This window comes from Rhamphochromis longiceps, linkage group LG5, assembly GCF_057381845.1.
Source record: "Rhamphochromis longiceps isolate RC_006_pf linkage group LG5, R_longiceps_female_GT1.1, whole genome shotgun sequence".
Classification (NCBI taxonomy): Eukaryota; Metazoa; Chordata; class Actinopteri; order Cichliformes; family Cichlidae; genus Rhamphochromis; species Rhamphochromis longiceps.
Window position 1 is genome coordinate 21,930,278 of NC_140561.1, and position 20,927 is coordinate 21,951,204.

Sequence of the window (20,927 nt, forward strand, 5' to 3'; positions counted from 1 at the left end):
CACTGCAGCAATTTAACTCATCTCACATGATTTTCATCGAGCGGATTGCATTAAATCTGTAACAGAGAGGCGACAGTTAGTTAAATTTTCCCTTTTGTGTCTTGTGATTGCAGTGTGCACAGTGCTGGTGATATGAACAGCACCAATAATAACCCAATAACATATCTGGCTGTATAATTGGTCTTTTCACAAGACCTCACCTGAAATGCTTCACAATGCAAAGAGGATCACGTAGGTGGATTTTCAGGTTTTGATCCAAGTTAATCGCTAACGACTCTTCAGAAGCTCAAAACATACAGAAAAGATGGTTTATAGAAAAGGTGGTAAAACAATAGTGGGCAGGAGAGGGCTTACTGCTATAATGCTATATCATGCAGAAAAGATTAAACATGAGGTTTTTCTATGAGTTAGCAGTAGACTCTGCACTGAACTCATGCAATCTACGTTGACTCATAAACATCAGGACTTTTGCAAAGAAGTCAAAGTATTCAAAAACACAAAGATCATAGAAATGCTTTTACAGTAGTGGTTTGTTTTTCAGAACCGTATTCCACTTTGAATAAAAAGGGTGAAAAAATACGTATGGGTACATGAAAACAGCAGTGCACCATCAGTGTCTGATTTGTTAAACAAACCAGTAACTGAAAAACACTTCAATGCTGTTTTTGCTACAAAAGAACTCATAGCAGTACACCAGAGCGCCCCCAGGGGTACCCGCACCTCAATCTGAGACACAAAAATTCCCAGATTATCCCTTTAAGCCTTTCTGCTTCCAGCTGCGGAAGATCCACCGGAGGGACTGAGCACACTCAAGTTTATTAAAGAAATCTAAAGTGCTGCTGTCTTTTTGAACATGAAGGCTTCTTCAGGAGGTTTTGAGAGTGAGTCAGAAACAACTTCTTTATAGTAGATTATCTTTCTTAAATTATTATTAGACCTATTTGTATTATTAGGGAACATTTGTAATATATTGTATTATTTAATCTTGGTGCTGTAGCTGTGGAGATGAAATAGTCCAAAGCTTTGTGCAATAGAAAAATATCTTTTCTGATTCTGAAAGAAAAGCATAAACCTGCACATACATCAAAAAAGAACACTTGAATATACGGTAATTTAAAATGCAGGGTACCTAACTGCATGAACAGATCTGCAGACCTCACAGGGGCTCAAACTGAGGCGATAAATGGTGAGAACTGTCAGAAAGGATGCTTAGGCCATTATGTCTGGCCCTGACAGCACACAGCTCATTCAGATTCATCATGGGTGCACTAATTATTTTGCTGGAACGACCGTCGCCACAAATGCCCATCTATCCTCCAGACTGACTCGCTTGAAACCTACAGAGTCAAATATGAAGATGAATCCATTTTGTGCATGTCCTGAAAGTGTTATTTCCAGCAAAGCCCAGAAAAGCACAACGGGCCCTGTTATTGAGCACCTTTCCCACAGGAAGTCACAATACGCTCAGCGGTGAATGGAAAAAGGAGAGTCTGATGGTGGCTTTTGCTTTGCAGTTTTTCCTCCTTGAGACCAATTTGTTACAAATTTGTTGATGATGAAACAAGCAAACATGTTGTCTGAATTGCCAAAGGTGAAATCACCCGACATGCTCTTTTCCACGGTTTTCCCTTCGCTGTGAAAGCTCTGAAACAGGCAGCGCTCCAGCTTGGACGCTCCTTTCACTGACCTCTGCTGTCATCAGTCACGGCTATTGACTCTCCAATAATGACTGTCTGTCAGCGCGTCTTTCTGCCGCACAAAACACGTCCCGTCAGAGCTGATCGGAGTGCACATATTTGCTCTGCGCCGCTTAAAACGCTGCTCTCACCAGCCGCTACAGGGGATTATGGGAATATGAGTTCCCTGTCATAGAGGGTGACAGGGGTGGCGCAGGAGGAGCCTGGCAGCGAGCAACACAAATATGGGATCTAAGATTGACTAGTAAAACCATAGCAACAAGAGGGGTTGGCCCTGAAGCGCGGCGTCCTCGTTCAAAGCCCGAGTCAATACTTCACTTTGCCTTTCTTTACACTCCTTTCGCTCCTCTCCTGCTCTGCCTTTCTGTCCTCGCCGGGCAAGAGAGAGAGGGGCACCTTCCCCGGGGCAGCATCATTCACTGCCCATGGTCCCAAAGGAAGCAGAGGCAAACACAAAGGCAGCGGTCATTGCCATTCTCCACAGTCCCCCGCCGTCCTGAAAGCCACATTTCAATCTAAAAATGCCCCCCCCCCCCCTCCTCCCTCACTCACCCTGCCCCACCCCCCCCGTGGACAGGGACGGGTCAGAGAGGGCCACCGTGGGATACCTCCTGAGGGAGGAGCCATGTTTCTACCTCAGCGACTCACAGGATGTGGAATATGAGAGGATTAGTTCAGCTAGAGCCTGAGCTGAATCCTGCACACTTCTGGGATATTCAGCCTCTGAAAATATGAGGCTTTCAGTGCAATGAATATTCCCAGCTGCCAAACAGAGAAGTCTGACTGCTCTGCGTTAGTTTGATATTATGTGGCTTACATTCATTGTTATAAACAAGGTGGGAAAATGAGAACAACACCTCAAAGAGGTGCACCACAAACTACAGCCTTGAAATCATCATAGAGTTGTTGAATGAACACACTGAATGAAGTTCTCCTTAACGAAGTGGCCACTGTGCCGAACACATACAGCTCGTTTCAAATATTTTTATTGAGAGCAAGTATCATGATTGTAGTTTTTACAAATTGACATAACATAGCTTATGCTCCTTTTTTTCTCTAAACTAATAAGGCAAATAATTAAACAACACCAACAACAACAAAAAAAAAAAAAAAAAAAAAAAAAAAAAAAAACCCGCAGTCACCCATAAGGGGTCCCAATACCCCGGCTGTCGGCAAAAGGGAAGAGAAACAAGTAAACAAAATTTTATATTTTCCCAAGGTATATAAGTAAAGGGTGCCAGATTAATTCAAAATCTTTTACATTGTCATTCATACTATATCTTATTTTTTCAAGGTGAAGAGTGTTTATAAGTTCAGTAAGCCACATTTTTAATACAGGAGTTTCATTGCCTTTCCAAAGCTGCAGGATCAATTTCTTTGCAATAATCAAAGCATATGCCATAAACCTTTTTTGAGAGTGTTGTAAATTTTGTGTTTCGTTGGAAATCCCAAAGATGATTACTGTCGGATTTGGTTCAATCTTACTTTTAAAAATATTAGACATATAAGTAAAAATATCATACCAAAAACCCTGAAGCCTTGGACATAGTGCAAAACAATGTAACAGATTTCCATAGTGTATCTTGCATTTTTCACAGAGGGGGGAACACTCTGGATACATTTTGTGAAGTTTTTCCCTTGAATAGTGTAATCTGTGTATAATTTTGTACTGAATTAAACAGTGACGGGAATTAATAAAAGGCGTATTTATGTTGTGTAAGGCCTCCTGCCAGAAATCTTCTGATAGGAGAGTCCCAAAATCTTTTTCCCACTCCTCTTTGATTGAAGTAGTTGAAGGTATACTCATCTCCTGTATTGAATTATAAAATAATGAAATTCTCTGTTCAAACCCCCTTCCATCACTAAGACATCTGTCCAAAGGATCGGACGATATGTTTTCAAATTGTGGCAGGTATGTACGGATATAGTCTCTTAGTTGAAGATATCTAAAAAAAATGACTGTGAGGCAATCCAAATCTATCTTTTAAATGTTGGAATGACATAAAAGTATCATTTAGGTATAAATCCTTTAATTTACAAATTCCCAATTCCTGCCATATATTGAAAGCTCCGTCTACACATGATGGAAGGAAAGAGGGGTTAGCTGTAATGGGTGTACACATTGATAGTTTTTTCAATTTGAAGTGCTTAATTATTTGTCTCCAAATTTGTACGGTATTATAAATCACTGGATTCGAATTGTAATATGAGTTTGTCAAAAGAGTAGGAGAGAGTAGTATTCCACCAACACAGTAAGGAAGGCAATCCTCCCGCTCCATCTGTAAGCCGTTAGGGAGTATTGCTGTGTCATCCAATAGAAGGGAAATTATTCTTAAATTTGATGCCCAGTAGTAGTACATAAAGTTAGGTAATGTAAGTCCACCAAGGGATCTATGTTTGCATAGGTGGTCTTTTTTTATTCTATGTGTTTTATAATTCCATATAAATGGCATAATGATGGCGTCCATCTTTTTAAAAAAAGATTTGGGCAAGAAAATTGGGATGTTTTGAACCAGATACAAATACTGCGGGAGAAATACCATTCTTATTGAATTCACTCTCCCTATTAAAGAAATAGGAAGTGTCCTCCAGTACTGAATGTTATTTTTAAGTTTCTCCAGTAAGGGAAGAAAATTCTCTTTCATTAGGGAGCTGTGTTTTTTTGGTATTGTAATGCCCAAGTAAGTGATTTTTTCATAGGTTATTTTAAATGGGAGAGATGTAAGCCATTGTTTATTCTCTAATTTAATGGGCAGTATTTCGCTTTTTCCCCAGTTAATCTTGTAGCCTGCGAAAGTACTGAATTTATCAATCACGGAGAGAATTGCTGGGAGGGATATTAATGGTTTTGTTATGTATAATAATATGTCGTCAGCATAGAGCGATATAGAATTAGAAGTGTATGTTGTATCATAACCGTGTATATCCATATGGGTTCGAATTGTCTGTGCTAAGGGTTCCAAAGCCAGGGCAAATAATAATGGACTAAGAGCGCATCCTTGTCTTGTACCTCTGCTGAGTTTAAACTGAGTTGATAATGTCTGATTTGTAAGAATTCTGGCTGTGGGATTATTATAAAGTAGTTTTATCCAAGAGATGAAATCTTGTCCCAGTTGAAATTTTTCTAGGACTGCAAAGAGGTAGGACCACTCCACATGATCGAATGCCTTTTCGGCATCCAAGCTAAGTATAAGTAGGTCCTGTTGTACCTTGGGGGAATAGATTATATTAAATAGACGTCGAAGATTATTAAAAGAACTCCTGTTTGGAATGAAACCTGTTTGGTCTGGATGCACCAATTTATCTATTACTGTATTAAGTCTACTCGCTAGTATTTTAGCCAGAATTTTTTGATCAGAATTTAATAGAGAAATAGGTCTATATGATCCCACTTCCTCCAGTGCTTTGCCTTTTTTTGGAAGTACTATAATAGTTGCTTCATTCAATGTTGGAGGTAGGGTGCTCATTTTGTATGCATGGTTATATAATTTAAATAGATATGGACTTAATTTGATCTTAAAGTATTTATAAAACTCATTCCCTAACCCATCAGGGCCTGGACTCTTGTTGTTTTTTAGTAATCCGATAGATTTTGTAATTTCTTCAATTGTGATCTTAGCGTTCAAAATATTGGCATTTGTCTGGTCTAACACAGGAAGATCACATTTATCTAAAAATTCCTGCATTTCATTAGGCCCTGCAGTGGGATGAGAAGTATAGAGGGATTCATAAAACTGTCTAAAGTTATCGTTAATATCTTTGTGTGATGTGACCAGATTTCCGTTACTTGTTCTGATTTTATGAATCGCTCTATCATTTTCTAGTTTCTTTAGTTGTCTGGCTAGCAACTTATGGGGTTTATCCCCAAATTCGAACACATACAGCTCAATGAGTTCAATGTTCATTATTTGTTTAAGTTGTTTTAACTACTTCCCTTTAAGACCACCCTCCCTGTAAGCCAGCTTTCTTCTGATTGGCTGCCCCTCATAAACATAAAGTTCAAACAGCAGCAGGTGGGTGGGGCTTCCACATCCACAGCCAGAGCCATGTGCTTAAAGCATGATTTAGACTTCTGTGGGAAAGCTACACTGTAGTAGTGACAATCTAACCAGAAACCCTTTTAACCCTATCCCATAACCTTCCACGCCACTCAGGTGTTGCGGACCGCGCCGACTCTACGCATAGCAAAATTTCTCTACATCCACGTCAGGTTACGCGAAAGGATCGGGTGTAGGGTTAAAAGAGATTCCAGTTAAGTCATAGCTTATGATATCTATTTCACTCAGAAGTATAAATAAGGCGTCAGTTGGCTGTATTGGGAATTTCTACCCTTACTGACATCATACAGAGCCAAGAGTAGAAAAAACAGTCTGAGGCAGCGCATTTAGAGCCCCCTGAGCTTTTGAATCTCATGGACTGCTTTGATACATTGACCTCATCACTGAAAAGCATTATTGTAGCAGTGTATGTAATTTAAACTCAAACTTAATTTCATACTCCAGTCTACATCCCAACAATTCATCTCTAGCTACCTGGAGGTGCATTTAAAATCAGGAGAGCATTTTTTTCTCATACATATCAAATATCTACAGTCTCCATTTGTAGCTGTTAGAAACATGCTGCTGTTCACGCAAAAATCCACACGATGCTACCCGAACCAGATAACAGATTTCAAAGGTAAGAGAATTTTAAAAAAGAATCAGAGCTGTTGGCAGTTTTTGTTATCGATTTGATTAATGAGAAAAAAATGTTGGTAGGCGAAGAATCAACAAGTTTCCATCCAAAAGTTAACAAGATGTGCGCCCCCCCCCCCCTTTTTATCAGTACAACTGGCTAAAATCTAACATGGCCGTGTTATTATACGCATTGAATAGAAGATATGCACTGCGGGGGTGTTGCCTGGCAACATCTTTATGATGCAAAGTGACTTCCTCAATAGACTAAAATGTGACATCCTGCGTTGTTGGTCCTGGGTGGGAAAGTACTGACACAACAGCTCCATAAGTTCCTCCACTGATTGAGTTGTTGTGAGATTCTTACAGAGAAATGTACCAGTCAGACATATTAGGCCCAATCTGAGCATGTGTGGAAAAAACACGGGCCTCCCCACTCATTCATTCACTGCTCCTCCTCTCTCGTCTGTCTCTCTCCCTCCATCAGTGTCTGCTTGGCATGCTGGCTCTCTTCCAGATCATCAGCCTGTCAGCAACGACTCTTTAGTCTGACGGCGTGGCAGAACAGCCAACTTACACAGCTCACAGCTTCCTGTCTGCAAACCGGTTTACATCCACTACAGTCAGCCCTCTATGAACGCCCTGAAGGGCGCTGAGGAAGAGCGTCAGCTGCCAGTTATCGCTGCTGCCAGCAATGCTGGAGCACTGCAGTCTGTCAACTGCAGAGTATCAGGATTTCTCTCCAGATGTCATCACTAACTCAGCCTGGCTGGATTTAACCACCTGGTATATACTTTCCTATCCCCGAGCTCCTTCCAGTTTTCCTTAATGGTTTTATGAATGTTTACTTCATCTTGTTCTTATCTTTACGAGATCATGAGCTTGTTTCTGCCTAAACATAAGTGTAAGAGAAAAGAAGATCAAACACAAGAAAGCACCGATTTCCACCTTTTCCTGTTTCAGTGACTGATTTAGGTTTTTGCACTCGAGTGCCAACTGAACAAAGCCAAGACACCTTTTACAAAGGGGGCATCAAATAGAAAGTCTAGTTACAATGCTTAATGATGTTTTTGTATTCTGAAAAGCAGTTTTTGAATATACACTGCAGCACTGTACTTTTCTAAACATGGGGGGTATATTTGGCTGACTCAGTCAGAACATATGCTAAATGTTCCTTAACCTTGAAGATGAATTATACACACATCACATGACCACATAAGATAACCAGGCAACAATCTCATGCTGTGGTCTACATATGATAAAGGACGTCAGATGATGTCCTGACCTGAACCTCTCAGCATTGTCTGGAGCTGAAGTGTGAAAACGGCTGAGCTGGGTTTCGATGCACAGCATAAATTTAGAGTGACCGACCCCAACGGGTCACTGCTTTTCATGTTTAACCGAAGCCATTTCAAATATTTAAGGTCTAAAGTAAATAATTTTACACAAGAAAAATCCGAGTCAAAAAGAAAGGGCTTAACTATTTTGGCACATTTTAAACAAAACAAATGTGTTAATTCGTTTGTCCTGATCCTGGCAAGTAAGCACTTTTGGACATAGACAAGCACAGTTGGGCAGTGAGCCTCTGCAGGGTTGGTGTGGATGATTAGGGGGAAAAAATCATGAGTGAAACTAAGTTGAATGAGCGATTTGAGTGGAAAAAAAATGGAATAGTGCATTTTCTCTATGGTTTTGTGACGTTCCTCCTGCTATCTGCATGAAAGTACCGGCCTACTCTTAATGATTAACTGACATGTGAGCTAGTGCAGCTCACTCGGGCCTTCCAGGCTATAAAAGCTGGCTATCTCTTCCTTTCCACCTGCCATCAATCCTCTTTTATATTTGAATTTTGTTAGTTTACTTGCAATAAATTATATTTATTTAAGTGACAGCTTGCTAATGTGTTTACCTTTCTTTCAAGAAAATTCCCCTCAGATCCATTAGTCTGGTTACTGATTAAACAAAACTGTGAGAAGTGAGTGTAAACTTCTGAAACAAGGTTATGCCCGGGAAAGTGTGAGGACCACTGCTTTGAACCATAGACGCAAAATTAAGAGTTCACACAAACCTTGTTGTAGTAGTGAACTTCCACCGTGTGCCACTGGCCGTCGCTGATACCTCCGAGGATGTAGGGGGAAACTGTAGTCTTGGTTTCACCTGGAGAACAACGAGGTGAATGACTACACAGATTCAAGGATAATGAGAATTAAAAAGGTATTTTCTGAACACCACCCTGATGAAGAACTTCTCTACCTGCGGAAAAGGTGAGCTGTATCTGCTCGTTGATAATTTCCATTGCGATGAAGTCATGCTTTTCATTGAAGCGGCCGTTATAAAGTAACAAACCATTGGGCTCTTTGGTGGCAAACCTGAAAAAAGAGAAAACACGGTATAATCCGGTTTCAATCTCCTGTCTCTTTTACTCAACCCCAAAATTCAAGTTAGAAATCTGTTGCTTTGCATTTAGCAAAATTTGCCTACACAGCTTAAACTTAACTGTTTGTTACTTTACAACAATGATTGTGGTTATTGTATTAAATTATATTTTCATCTCATACACCTGCAGACATTTGGGTTCAAAAAGGAGTTCATGTTAAACTCAATGATAGCAAGGTGCTAAGGTCCTGCAAAGAAAGGGCTGCAAAACAAGCTCAAATCAATCATCACCCTTCCACCACCGTGCTTCAGAGTTGGTATGAGGTGTTTATGCTCATCCTTTTCAGGGCTCCTGTAGTTTATTCAGACACAGCTTTGGAAACTTAAACTGTGCTGTCAAGTTCTTTCAGAGAAAAGAGGTTTTTTCCTGGTAGCCCTTCTAAACAAATCATACCTGTTCATTTGTTTTTTTTGTACCTGTACTATCAGGAACTTTGATATTTAACATCAAACTGGGGTTTGCAGAGTCTGAAATGTATCTCTTGGTTTCTTATTTGCAGTTTCTTCACAGTCTGACTTTGAGGTGAATTTGTTGGGGCATACACTATCATTAAGAATGATGGACTTCTTATTATTTAAAAATGGTCTTGTAACATGTGGCGGAGGTGTGGTCTCTGGCTTAGCTGCAGGGGAGGGGTGGCACACTGAGCTCAAGGGGCGGTGCCAGGCAGGTGAGTGACACTGACAAGGTCTCTACTCCTTTTAGTAACGCTGGAGTGAAGAGGACGGGAGGTCTCTCCTTCAGAAGATTAATGGGAACCAACAATTGCTTCTCTAAGATTATTACCAATGTCCCTTCCTCCTCGGCATTGTGCTAACACATCCCAGACCTCTATAAAGATGCCTGTTTACAGAAGTCTTTACACTTGCTGATGATCAATTAATCATGTGCATTTGATTCACAGCACCTGGCTCCAACTTATGCTTGTAATTCATATGGAAATAGTAAAAGCGTGCTTAGTTTTGTACAGTCCTTTTCCCCATGACTGTAAGTGTATATGCACATTAATGTGTTATGGAAATAAAGTCCAAAAAATGTGTCTCCAACCAAAAATTACTGTATTTTTTAAAGTATTGTGGTCATCAGGAATTTTGTTTGCATGGAATTTGCTTTTATGTTACAGCCTTCAAACATAAGGATACCAAACAACACGACGTCTAACAGAAAAAGCCAACGCAGGGTGCCGTGATTGTATTTGCTGATAAAAGAGAAAAGAAGGAGGGCAGGGGTCTGGTTTGACCCATTTAAAAAGATTCATACTACCCCGTCTGAATCACCTTGCTTTCTTTCACTAAGGAGGGAAACAGCCAGTAACGCAGCGTGATGTGCAGCTTGCTGGCACGAAGATGAGCTCAAGAATTGTTTACATTTTTTTTACAACTATCATTAAACAGATAATATGGTTAATCGTGTGCATAAGGCCAAGACAAAACAAAAGGAGAGGAAAAAGTACTATTTGAAGCACAGACAGTCAAGGAATCAGCGTGCCACGAATAGAAGCAGAGCCACATTAAATGACACACTGCAACACTGAGACAGAAAACTAGGGCAATGTCAAAGCAGCAGAGTGGGGGGAAAACACTACTGCAACTAAGGAAGATGCACACCGTACGACAACTCAGAGTAATGACAACAGCAGCTTTCTCATAAAAGGAGTCAATGCTGTAGTATAGACAGCTGCCACTATATCCACAGCCTGGTTGTTCAGATTTAAATTTGCGTCTTGATGGTGCATCGAGAGAGGAGAGAGAGAGAGGGATAGTCCTCGCATATTAATGCACCTGTCAAAACATATGGACACACAGTTTACAGCCCAGGTGCAAAGAGCTGACGACGCTTTGTCTATGTGTGATCAAAGTGTGTGGTTTAAAAATAACATGCCTTTACCTGTCAGCTGCAGTCTGTGGTCGTAAATCTGATCCTGTGGAAATGGGTCACTGAGATATTTAAAAGTGTGCCATGACAAACTAGATCCGGTGCTAACTACCACATTCATTCATTATCCACCCCACAGGGGAACCAACAATGGGCAAATCTGCCAGCTGAGAAGAATGTGTGACTTTCTGGCATCTGAATTTTCAGGTTGTTTTACTCGATTGATATCCGGCTTAAATTTTCCTCGAAAGAGCTAATTAAATATTTCTTTGAGAAAGGTCACGCTCAGACTTTGAAAATTGCTGTCCTCCACTACCAAAATGAAACTGTAGCCTCCCACTAAGCTATGTCTCTACAGCAAGGATGTCATTCATACATCCAAATATCCATACATGAACAGCTGCCCCCCCGCCAGTCTTCAGGGATTCAGGGGCTACTGTATATGATGCTGTTTGTGCCGTGTTCTCCAGCTGAAGAGCAGCCAGAGGGCATGGCACCACTGACCTGCTTACTGAGAGATAAGATAATCACGACCGCAGAGAAAAGAGGATGCCGATGCTCCGGCTGATAATGACGGTGGAGCGAGTACAGACATTGCCGTCACACTCCTTCTAAACATGCAGTGAAAAATAGAGAATGTCAAGGAGAGTTATTATCTCCGCTCTGGAGGCTCTTCAGCGGTCCTTCGTCTTTGACGTATCGATTTAAAAGGCTGCTCTACAATGCCCCCCTGAGCCCTCTGAACTATGAGGGTAATCAGCCAGAACTAAATACTGACTCCACGGGCATCACTGCGTGTCACATTAGGCACCCATCAGTAAAAATAACAACCAGACTCCCCTTATGTGGGGAACCATGTCACGCTATGATAACATGCTGTGATACAGAGGACGTGTGAAGTCAGGAGGAAAAGAAATGATCCCCTTATTGATGTTACAGCCTCGGGTTGGGTAAAATACTTTAGTCTTTTTGAGCTTTAGTTTAATCTTCCCACACGTACATACTGATTTAACGATTTAATAGTTTTATAACCTCAATGTTTTTCTTTCTTTTTTGTTTTACACTTGTTCACTAAACACCTTATCAACCAATCACATGGCAGCAACTGACTGCATTTAGCAATGTAGACGACCTGCTGAAGGTCAAACTGAGCATCAGAAGGATGAAGAAAGGGGATTTAAGAGACTTTGATGACTATGCTACATGGTTGTTGGTGCCAGATGGGCTGGTCTGAGTATTTCAGAAACTGTTGATCTGCTGGGATTTTCAGAAACACAACCATCTCTAGAGTTTGCAGAGAATGGTCTGAAAAGTAGAAAATATCCAGTGAGAGTCAGTTCTCTGGGTGAAAATGTCTTGTTGATGCCAGAGGTCAGAGAGGATTAGCCAAGCTGCGTCGAGCTGATAGGAGTAGTAACAGTAACTCAAATAACTACTCATTACAGGTCTGCAGAAGAGCATCTCAGAATGCACAACACGCTGAAGCTTGAAGTAGATGGGCTACAGCAGCAGAAGACCACACTGGGTGACAGCGCACACCATACAGACACGACAAAAACCGTTGTGGTGGTCAGACATACTGTGTCCTGGGAGGACAGACTATTTCTTATGAAACAGAAGAAAGCTGAGAACCAATATCTGCTTAATGAGGTCCTTGCTGAAGTATTGCATGTCTCATTTACCATCCAACTCAACAGCCGTGGTTTTCTGCTTTACTATGTCCTCAAGAAAGTTTGCATTTAAGCTTCAAAAACTAAAGAAAGCAGGTGGGCAGCTGAGACCAGTTGCTTGATGAGAACCCTTCTGCAGGGTCGGTGTTTCACCCCATAGCATCTACCACAACCTGTATGCCTCTCACAGGTGGGGTGTGGGGTGAGACACTTCTGAGACACCTGCTGAATCTGATCAAGGGTTCCCAGCAAAGTGAGCCCTGTAACCATCTAGCCACCAGACTACTACAAGGCCTTTACATCCCGTTGCTTCAGCAGTTTCTGCTTGGGCCAAAGGATGTCTGATGTTTCCTTAATCCTGTAAAAAACTTTTACATTATTTTTGCTCGCTTCTCCCTTCAGGGGTCACAACAGCAAATCATCTGCCTCCATCTCACTCTGTCAAATATCATTTACAATCCTTTTCAGCACTACTTTGACTTTAATGTGAATTAGTAAATGGGATAAACTGTGACCTCTATATTATTTTTCACTTACAGACAATATTAAAAAGATTAATATAAGATAGAAGTCCCCAAAAACCTTTAGCTTGAGTTTTTAAGCAATTTATTTAAATCTTATTCGCTCTGAGCCAATTACACTTTTCGTAATATTGTTGAAATCTCAGCCACCTAAAATTAGTCGTCACACTGAGTGAGTGAACAACAACACACCCTGAGCCATTTTTCATGACAGAAGCTCTGCAAGAAACCCAATCGGTGCAGGCTCAGGTAACACAGCCACTTGTTGACCTCACCTGCTTTAAGCTCTCAGTATTGGCACAGCAGCTGCTTCACAGCTTCTCTCACATGCACACGAAATACAGATGGCTTTGAAAACTGGTCTGAGCAGTTCTCCATCAAAAAAGATTGTCATCTGAACCTCACTTAAAGACATGGACCGGTCCAGAAAGCGCAAAGGGAGGATATTATTTCCACTAGCAGCCATTGTGAGCTGAGCACAATGTCAGGACATACTCCCCGTGAAACCATCCCACAGGTGATACTTGTTGTCACTTGTTGTGACATATATCAAACACAACGGACAGCTTTTATCATTGATTTAGTTTCATAACACGGAGGATTCATGCAAAGACATCAGGTCCTGCTGTCTTTGCATGTGTTCACTATCTGCTCTCCTCTAAAGCACCTCCCCCTTTCATGATCCTCCTTAAAATAATCAGAACACATTTAAAGATTCTGGTTTAATTTTGAATTCTGCTAAAGTTGCAAAAAAAATGCACCTATATGATAAAATACCTTTAAGGAGGATATGCCACAAGGAAGGAAAAATAATGCATTCACAGATACTACAGAGCATTTCTGAGGTAAAACTATAAGTGTTATTATCTACAGAAGGACTGTCATGATAGGAAATAAAAGCTGAAAAGATGCAGCAACTTAGAAGAAGAAAAACTTAACAGAGCTTCATGAAATATACATGAGAGGTTTGTAGCTTAGCTTTTTCTTTTTGTATAAAAAAAATAAAGTGAACCTTGGGCTCAAATCATTCCTATTTTTGCTAAATGCTAATTTTGGTTTGAGGTATCGCCTCTAGCTCTACGAGAAAGTGCCAGTGATAGCACTGACATTACTTACGCTGTTAAATTCAGGGAAAAGTTTAAAGGAACAAAAAGACGCTGCTTTTGAGTTCTAACTTTATGTTAGATGACAGAAAATGTGCATATTTGTTCCTGCGATTTGAATAGATATAGATGAAACAGATGAATAGATAATGCTACATTCATTAACAGATGGATATGGGTTGCTTTGTTCTTCTCACCAACAGCTCACCAGGCTCACTGATTTAGATTTATATCTTATTTGTGCAATAAAAATATTGTAGATACACACATCCCCTGTCTAATGCGTCATGGCTCAGTCACACTAGAGTAGATATTTTTCCTTGCAACAATAGAAAAATTGTGGGTTTCTTCGTGTTTGCAAGTAATTATTGCAACTAATAGTGTTGACCAATTGATTGCCCTGAGGTTGACGGTAGTTGCAAGTCAATTATACAGTTCGAGCAAGGGGAGGCAACCAGTCTACATACAATTACAATCAGTCTCTGACAAATATGAGAAGGTTTGCAAATAATTGCTGCCTTTTAAACCCAGACAGAGTTTGCATCTTTGTCTGGAAATAGTAACTGCTAGCTGAGGGGCAGTGCAGCATGATAAACTATGATGCGGACCATAAATTCAGAAGGTTTATCCTCAAAGTAAAAGCTGCGCTTCAGCACTGCAGCTAACATGTTTCAAAGAGTGCAAACCATTTCTGGTTTGTGCTGCACATTTTCACAGTTTCAGTACCGATTGAGGAGCCATCACTTTCATTCCAATTACAATAGCAACCAAAGCAATTAGAAGAAAGTTTTTGCCAAAAACAGACGGCAAAAACCATGACTACATGTAAATGACATTTTACATTTTCATTTAGAAATGTTGACTCTTCTAAGAATTCAAGGACTTCTTTCCAACAACAGGGAGAGATAACCAGGAACTGTGAATAAAAAAACACATTTAAAAGGGTGGTTAAATCTAAGTAATGCCGCCACACATTTTCTAGTCTCTCCCAGTCTTTGTCCTGGTGAGGGAGACTGTGCTAAAATAGGACAGCTGCTGACTCACAGCTCACAGTGACCGGTGACACTGACTGTAATAAGATCAGACTAACTCTTGGCAGTTGGATTAGCATCCCCATGTTATGCAGGGCTCCTCTCCAAAACCATAGCTTCTTCAGGTCACCTTCCTTCTAACATTTACTTGTCATGCTGCGCGCCTGTGCAGAGCACACGGGCCAAACAGAAAGTATGTTTGAGCAGTGATTGTGTATTCACAGCACAGATACTATACTCTAAAGTTAAAGTGGCTCTACAGGAGATGGCTGTTGTTCAGTGAGCCCATTACTGCTATTAAACACCATTATGGTTACATAAATGTGAGGTGGCAGAGCACATTTCTGCGGGGGTGAGGGTTGGTGAGTGAGCATGCAGACACAGGGTGTGGGAGTCGATGAAGAGTGAATCACAGAGCTATGGTGCAGAACAGGTGGCGCAGGTGAGTTGCAGCTGGTTGCAGGGAGAAGGAGGGGGAGGAGCTTACGTGAGCGAGAGGGTGAAGTGAAAACGCTGGCGGAGGCCCTTAAAGGTCAGGAAGGAGTGCGGGGGAAAGTTTCGTGTGGTCATCTCACAGTAGGGCTTCTCGTAGCCTCCTGGTAGACACTCGCACTTAAAGCCGCCGACCAGCAGGTTCACACAGGTGCCTCCGTTCTTGCAGACCCCCGGCGCACAGCGGCCTGAGCGGGACGACAGCTCGCAGCGTTCTCCTGGAGGTGGATAGAAGAAAGGAAGGGGAGCGAAATGAGAATTCATATCACTTGTGACAAGACAGGTATACCATCTGGGACGTCGCAGTGCTAGATGCTATTTTCTGTCACTGCAACTCTCCTATATGTGCCGTTACACAAGAGTAACACCTCATATCAGCTCATAAATACCTCTTAGACAGAAACAGAGACGATGAAAAATAAATTAGAAACACTGTTTACAGAGTGTATCAGAGGAAATCATGCACACTGGCTTCTCTTTGATAGTGCCTGCAGTTTCAGGCTGTCTCTTTCCTCTGTATCACACCCAGCATGACTCCCTCTGCTCCCTCTGGGAATAAGGCTGCAGTTTGTGCTGAATTATATTCAGCAGAATGACACGATGGCTGAAAAGCAGCGAGCTGGAAGTGCATTCAGACTCTGAAGCTTTCAAACGATATGATTGCACTTTCTGCTGCAGACTGAGGTGGCTCCCGATGATTACTCCCTGCTTTTTCCACACCTTTCAGACACTTGACGAGTTCATCACTTGAAATCAAAAAAGGGCTTGTCTCCTACCTTTCCTCTAAAAAAAATATCATTTTTAGAACTCCATCGAGAATTAGCTATTTTGATCCATTGGGGTTCGGTAAAGTTTCATAGTGGGTTGGGCAAACTACCGGGCTGGAAACAAGACGTTTACTAATCAATAAACAGATAAACAGAAAATAAGCGAACAGCAATGTTGGTAATCAAATAAATCAGTATTATTCCAAAGCAAAAATATAAGAAGGTAAATATTTTTGTTGATGTTTTGTCTGCATAGAGGACTTTTTTAGCACCTCCAAGTTAATCCGTTTTGTTAAATAGGGTTTCATTAGACATAAGAGGCATTTTGTGATCAACAAACTATCAGGAAAAACAGTTAAATGTGTAGAATAATGCTAAAAACTGCACATGGACTGAGATCCTGTTTACGCATGTAGTCACCCATTCAGAGCCAGGAAAAACCCTGCAGTTCTTGGATTAACTGAGAGTTCAATCAGTGATGATAGAATTGTTAGTTGCAGTCCCAGATCCACAGAGATGAACTGTGAGATGTTAGAGGTCACATGAGGCCAGTAAAGGAAGACTCTGATCAATGTGAAGCGAAGGACCAGGGTAGCCGTGGGACAGCGACACACGGTGTACTGTGACTCCATGAATGAGTCTTCATCCTTCTCTGCAGCGCTGTCCGTCTCACATGTGCCATTTGTCTCGGTCTTGGGGACGGGAGGCTGCAGCGGTTGCTGAGGCGAGACTGCTCGCTCTCCCATGGGCGAACAGGAATTTGTGTCAAAGCCACTAAGCCAGCAGTGTGGAAGACTTCCGCTGCGTGCAACACTACTGTAACACTGGCACACACACACAGCTCACATCTTCATCCAACAGCACTGATACACAGGCCTTTCATTTACTCCTTCACTATTAATCACTCCATTCACAGTCCACAGAAAGCACGCCTTTTTGTTTTATTGCCGTTGTTGGAAAACATCCATGCAGTCTCAATAAATTCAGGAACTGCCGGTCGAGACTTCCTGATATTGACTCTGAAGGTTTATTGATTAACAGAAAAGATTTTATAAACACAAAAGCAGAGACACGTTCAGAATGCAGAGATTAATGCTGAGAAACAACATTTTTGGGCCCATTTGTAGCCGATATATACGCTTTCACAGCACAGTTTCTCTCAGTCAGAAAACCATCGACATAGTATTCATTCCTTTATTCATAACTTCTTATTAATAATCGCTAATAAGACGTTTTCCTCAGATGAGAGGAATTTGGCCAGGAACAACCTGGGAACCACCCAGTCTGCCATGAACTGTAGACTGCTTTTTTAGCATCCCAGCTGGGGATCAGGGCCCACCGAAGGGTTGCAGAATAAAAATGCGATGGTTAATGGGGAGGTTAAAAGATAAACTGCTGCTTCAACTCTGAGTTGTGGGATAAAATGAATATTAAATGGAAAAATGAGTAAAATATCTCAAAACTGGACAACAGTGTATTTTGTCTCCATCGTGAACACTTTCTAAGTGCGCTCTTTCCTGAAGTGGCATAAAGTCAAAATCTGTCAGTGCTCTGTTCCAGATGGAGTGAAGCCTAACAGTGGCTCCAACCTGTCATCCTGCAGATATTAGCTGTCCTCTTCTTACTGATGCTTCCTGAGAGCAAACAGCCACTGATGGCCAGCCAGCTGTAAAATAAAACCTTCTTGTTACACTGCTGGCAACCTTGTTATTAATTCAGCAACTTGCTGTTTAGGCAATAGAGCACTTTTGTTTCTTTAAGCAGTTGCTGTGGACAAACACACTGAAGCTGAAGCTGAAGAAAAGTCCCAGTAACATCAAGGTTTTCTTTACTGTGGAAAAGCACATTAGTCAGAACATTTTGGTAGCAATTTGTAGAGATCATGCTCACTGATCTGAGGTAAAATGCTTCTCAGTGTTTGCCGGCTCCCTGCGGAGATGCCTGCACCACAGGTGCTGCAAATGGCAGCTTTGTGTTGCCAGGTGAGCGGCGCAGCAGGGCGGGGACGGGCTCACAATCCCAATTCCACACAATGTCCTGATCAATAATTCAGACACATCTCCTGTGCTCTGTTTACGCACCTCTATAAGTCCATCCAGTGCCCTCACTCTCTGTTTGCTGCCGGCATGAATCATTAAGCAGCAAATTGAACAGACACCTCAGAGATCGCGCTTTAATTTAGACAGGAGGAACCACTGGGCTCCTTCATTTTCTACTTCTTGTGAGTACATCTAAATATATACATTACACAGTCTTTATATATTATTAGCAAGCCCTGTAGATACGCTTTTCTGCTAATAACCATAATTAAACCTTATAGCTAAAAATAAGGCCGACGTCACTTTTGGCACCATCAAACTGTAAAAATGAACTAAAAGCTTCAAAGCAAATAACATCATGGAATATAAAATAGGATATAATAATTTATCTGCAAAATGGGTTCATAGTATTTTTAGATAATCATAAATCCCACAGGATCGTCACACTGAGAGAGAAACAAAAAAAACTAAATGTACCCCTGAAAATCAAAACATGACAAAATAACCTAATAATTATTTGGCTATCTCAGTAAACAACACCTACTCCTTATGGCTCACACTCTCAGCACATAAAAACAACATTCAGCTGCACTTTATCTGAGGCCAATTAGCAATAAAAAATGCATGTTTTGCCTATCGCTTTGTTGTGTTTGATGTAGCAGGGTGAGTATGACGGCATGGATGCTGTAAATACATTAAAAAAAACATATCTGGTCGTAGTGCAGCTCTGCACCACCCGTCTGTGCAAACCGTTCCTAGAGGGGACGTTTCCTCAGAGATCTTAGAGCTGGGTGTTTCTGAGCTGCTAGGTAACAGAAGAGCATCAGCGCTCCTCTTCAGTGAAACAGAGCGGGTGGGTGGATCCCTCCGGACGCACCGAAAAACGCAGAGTAACCGGGAGTAAAATCCACTATCACAGAACAAACAAGAATCCTGTCTGTAACAGAAAGGAGGTCAGGGCGAGCATATGCAAAGTGTTCAGCTAAAGCGAGCAACCACTTGGGAATAATGAGATAAAGTGATCGATAGCCCAACTGATACATGACCTCTGGCTGTATCTGTCATCTGGGTACACGAGCACGCACGCACACACGTGCACAAACGCAAACATACGTATAACACAGAGATCAGATCACTCAGCATCTCTCTCTCCGTTCATTTTCTATCATCTCAAAAATAATTTTAATTAATAAAAAATTAAGGCAAATACGAGGGAAAAATCAGGGACAAAGAATGAGGCAAATGTGACTTGTTCACTTAAATTAGATTTCCTCATCACTAGTCAAATCATCTGTTGCATGCATTAAGACCACACATGCTCTGTGAGTTTTTGATGTCCTGGATCTTTTTACATAAAACAAGTAATCCCTGAAATTGAAGTTGAGGTGTTTACAGGTGTTTCGTGCACCTCTCTACACCACTGACTGCTAAATAAAGACAAAGGGCACACAGTGAGGTAGACGCGAGGTAGTCAGTTCAGGGAATCCATATCGACTGATGCCCCAAGCTAAAGTCTTTAGAAAAAGTGAGGCTGTTGCATCTTGCACATGCTGTGATTAAAAAAAACCAAAACACACACACACACACACACACACACACACACACACACACACACACACACACACACACACACACACACACACACACACACACACACACACACACACACACACACACCCCGATGTGTCTGGTAACATTTTTATTCATGCTATCTCTCAGAGGAAAATTGTAGTGGCTTGCAGTGTGTCTGGCAGGAGTTCATGGTGATTTGTAAATGTGAGTGTGAATATTTTTGTTGCAAACCATGTCTGCACTAAAAGCCCACAAATGTATTCTCAATGACTGTATGAATTAGCAAAGAGGGAAAAAAAATCTCATCATCACAGGGAGGTGGAGGTCAGTAGTTATCTGCTGAATGATCAACACAAACACATCCAGGATTCCTACGAGAAGTCACGTTCACGCAGCGAGCTCGAAAAGAGGAGCATCCTTCCTGCCGTGTGTTTTAAGACGACCATGTGTGAGAGCAAAAGCAGGACAACAGTCTTGTTGTTCGTCATCTACAGAATGAATCGGAGGAGCCAAATCATTTACTCCGTGTTTCTGAAAAACAGCTACGATGATGGCTGTTATACATTTTTGTTTCTTTTTCTTTTTTCATTTTCTGTCCTGCTACCATCTGGTGACGCCTACAGTCCAACAGTTGCCCAGCACGCACGCACACGCACCATTAACACATAAACCTTGCACAGATTGTCCGTCCACCTTTCTTTACACAAAATCACAGCTATACAGCACTTAGCCACCCACCTGAACGAGACAGAGCGAGCACACGCACGCACACACACACACACACACACACACACACACACACACACACACACACACACACACACGCACACACACACACACACACACACACACACTGAGCCCCATCGAAGTGTAGAGAGCGATGAACTGAGGAACGGCAGCAGGAGTTGTACATCAGAGGAGAATACGTCATGTATAACCGTGTATAAATGACCTTGGGTGATCAAACCGATTAAGTGAGACATCTTAAACTGTAAACCGCTGCATCATATTCAGGTAATGCTCTGCATCGGGGTCTAAACCTCATCAAGT

General features: G+C 41.5%; 1 protein-coding gene across 3 annotated transcripts in view; it reads right to left on the reverse strand.

The window, feature by feature from the left end:
* celsr2 (cadherin, EGF LAG seven-pass G-type receptor 2) overlaps window positions 1-20,927 on the reverse strand; it is a 74,378-nt gene that overhangs the window by 21,392 nt on the left and 32,059 nt on the right. For all 3 annotated transcript variants that reach the window (XM_085406602.1, XM_085406601.1, XM_085406600.1), the window contains exons 3-5: window positions 15,495-15,717; window positions 8,624-8,739; window positions 8,439-8,527 (exon numbers count right to left, since the gene is read on the reverse strand). In XM_085406602.1, coding sequence (XP_085262728.1) covers window positions 8,439-8,527; window positions 8,624-8,739; window positions 15,495-15,717 — 428 coding nt within the window. The remainder of the gene's footprint in view (window positions 1-8,438; window positions 8,528-8,623; window positions 8,740-15,494; window positions 15,718-20,927) is intronic.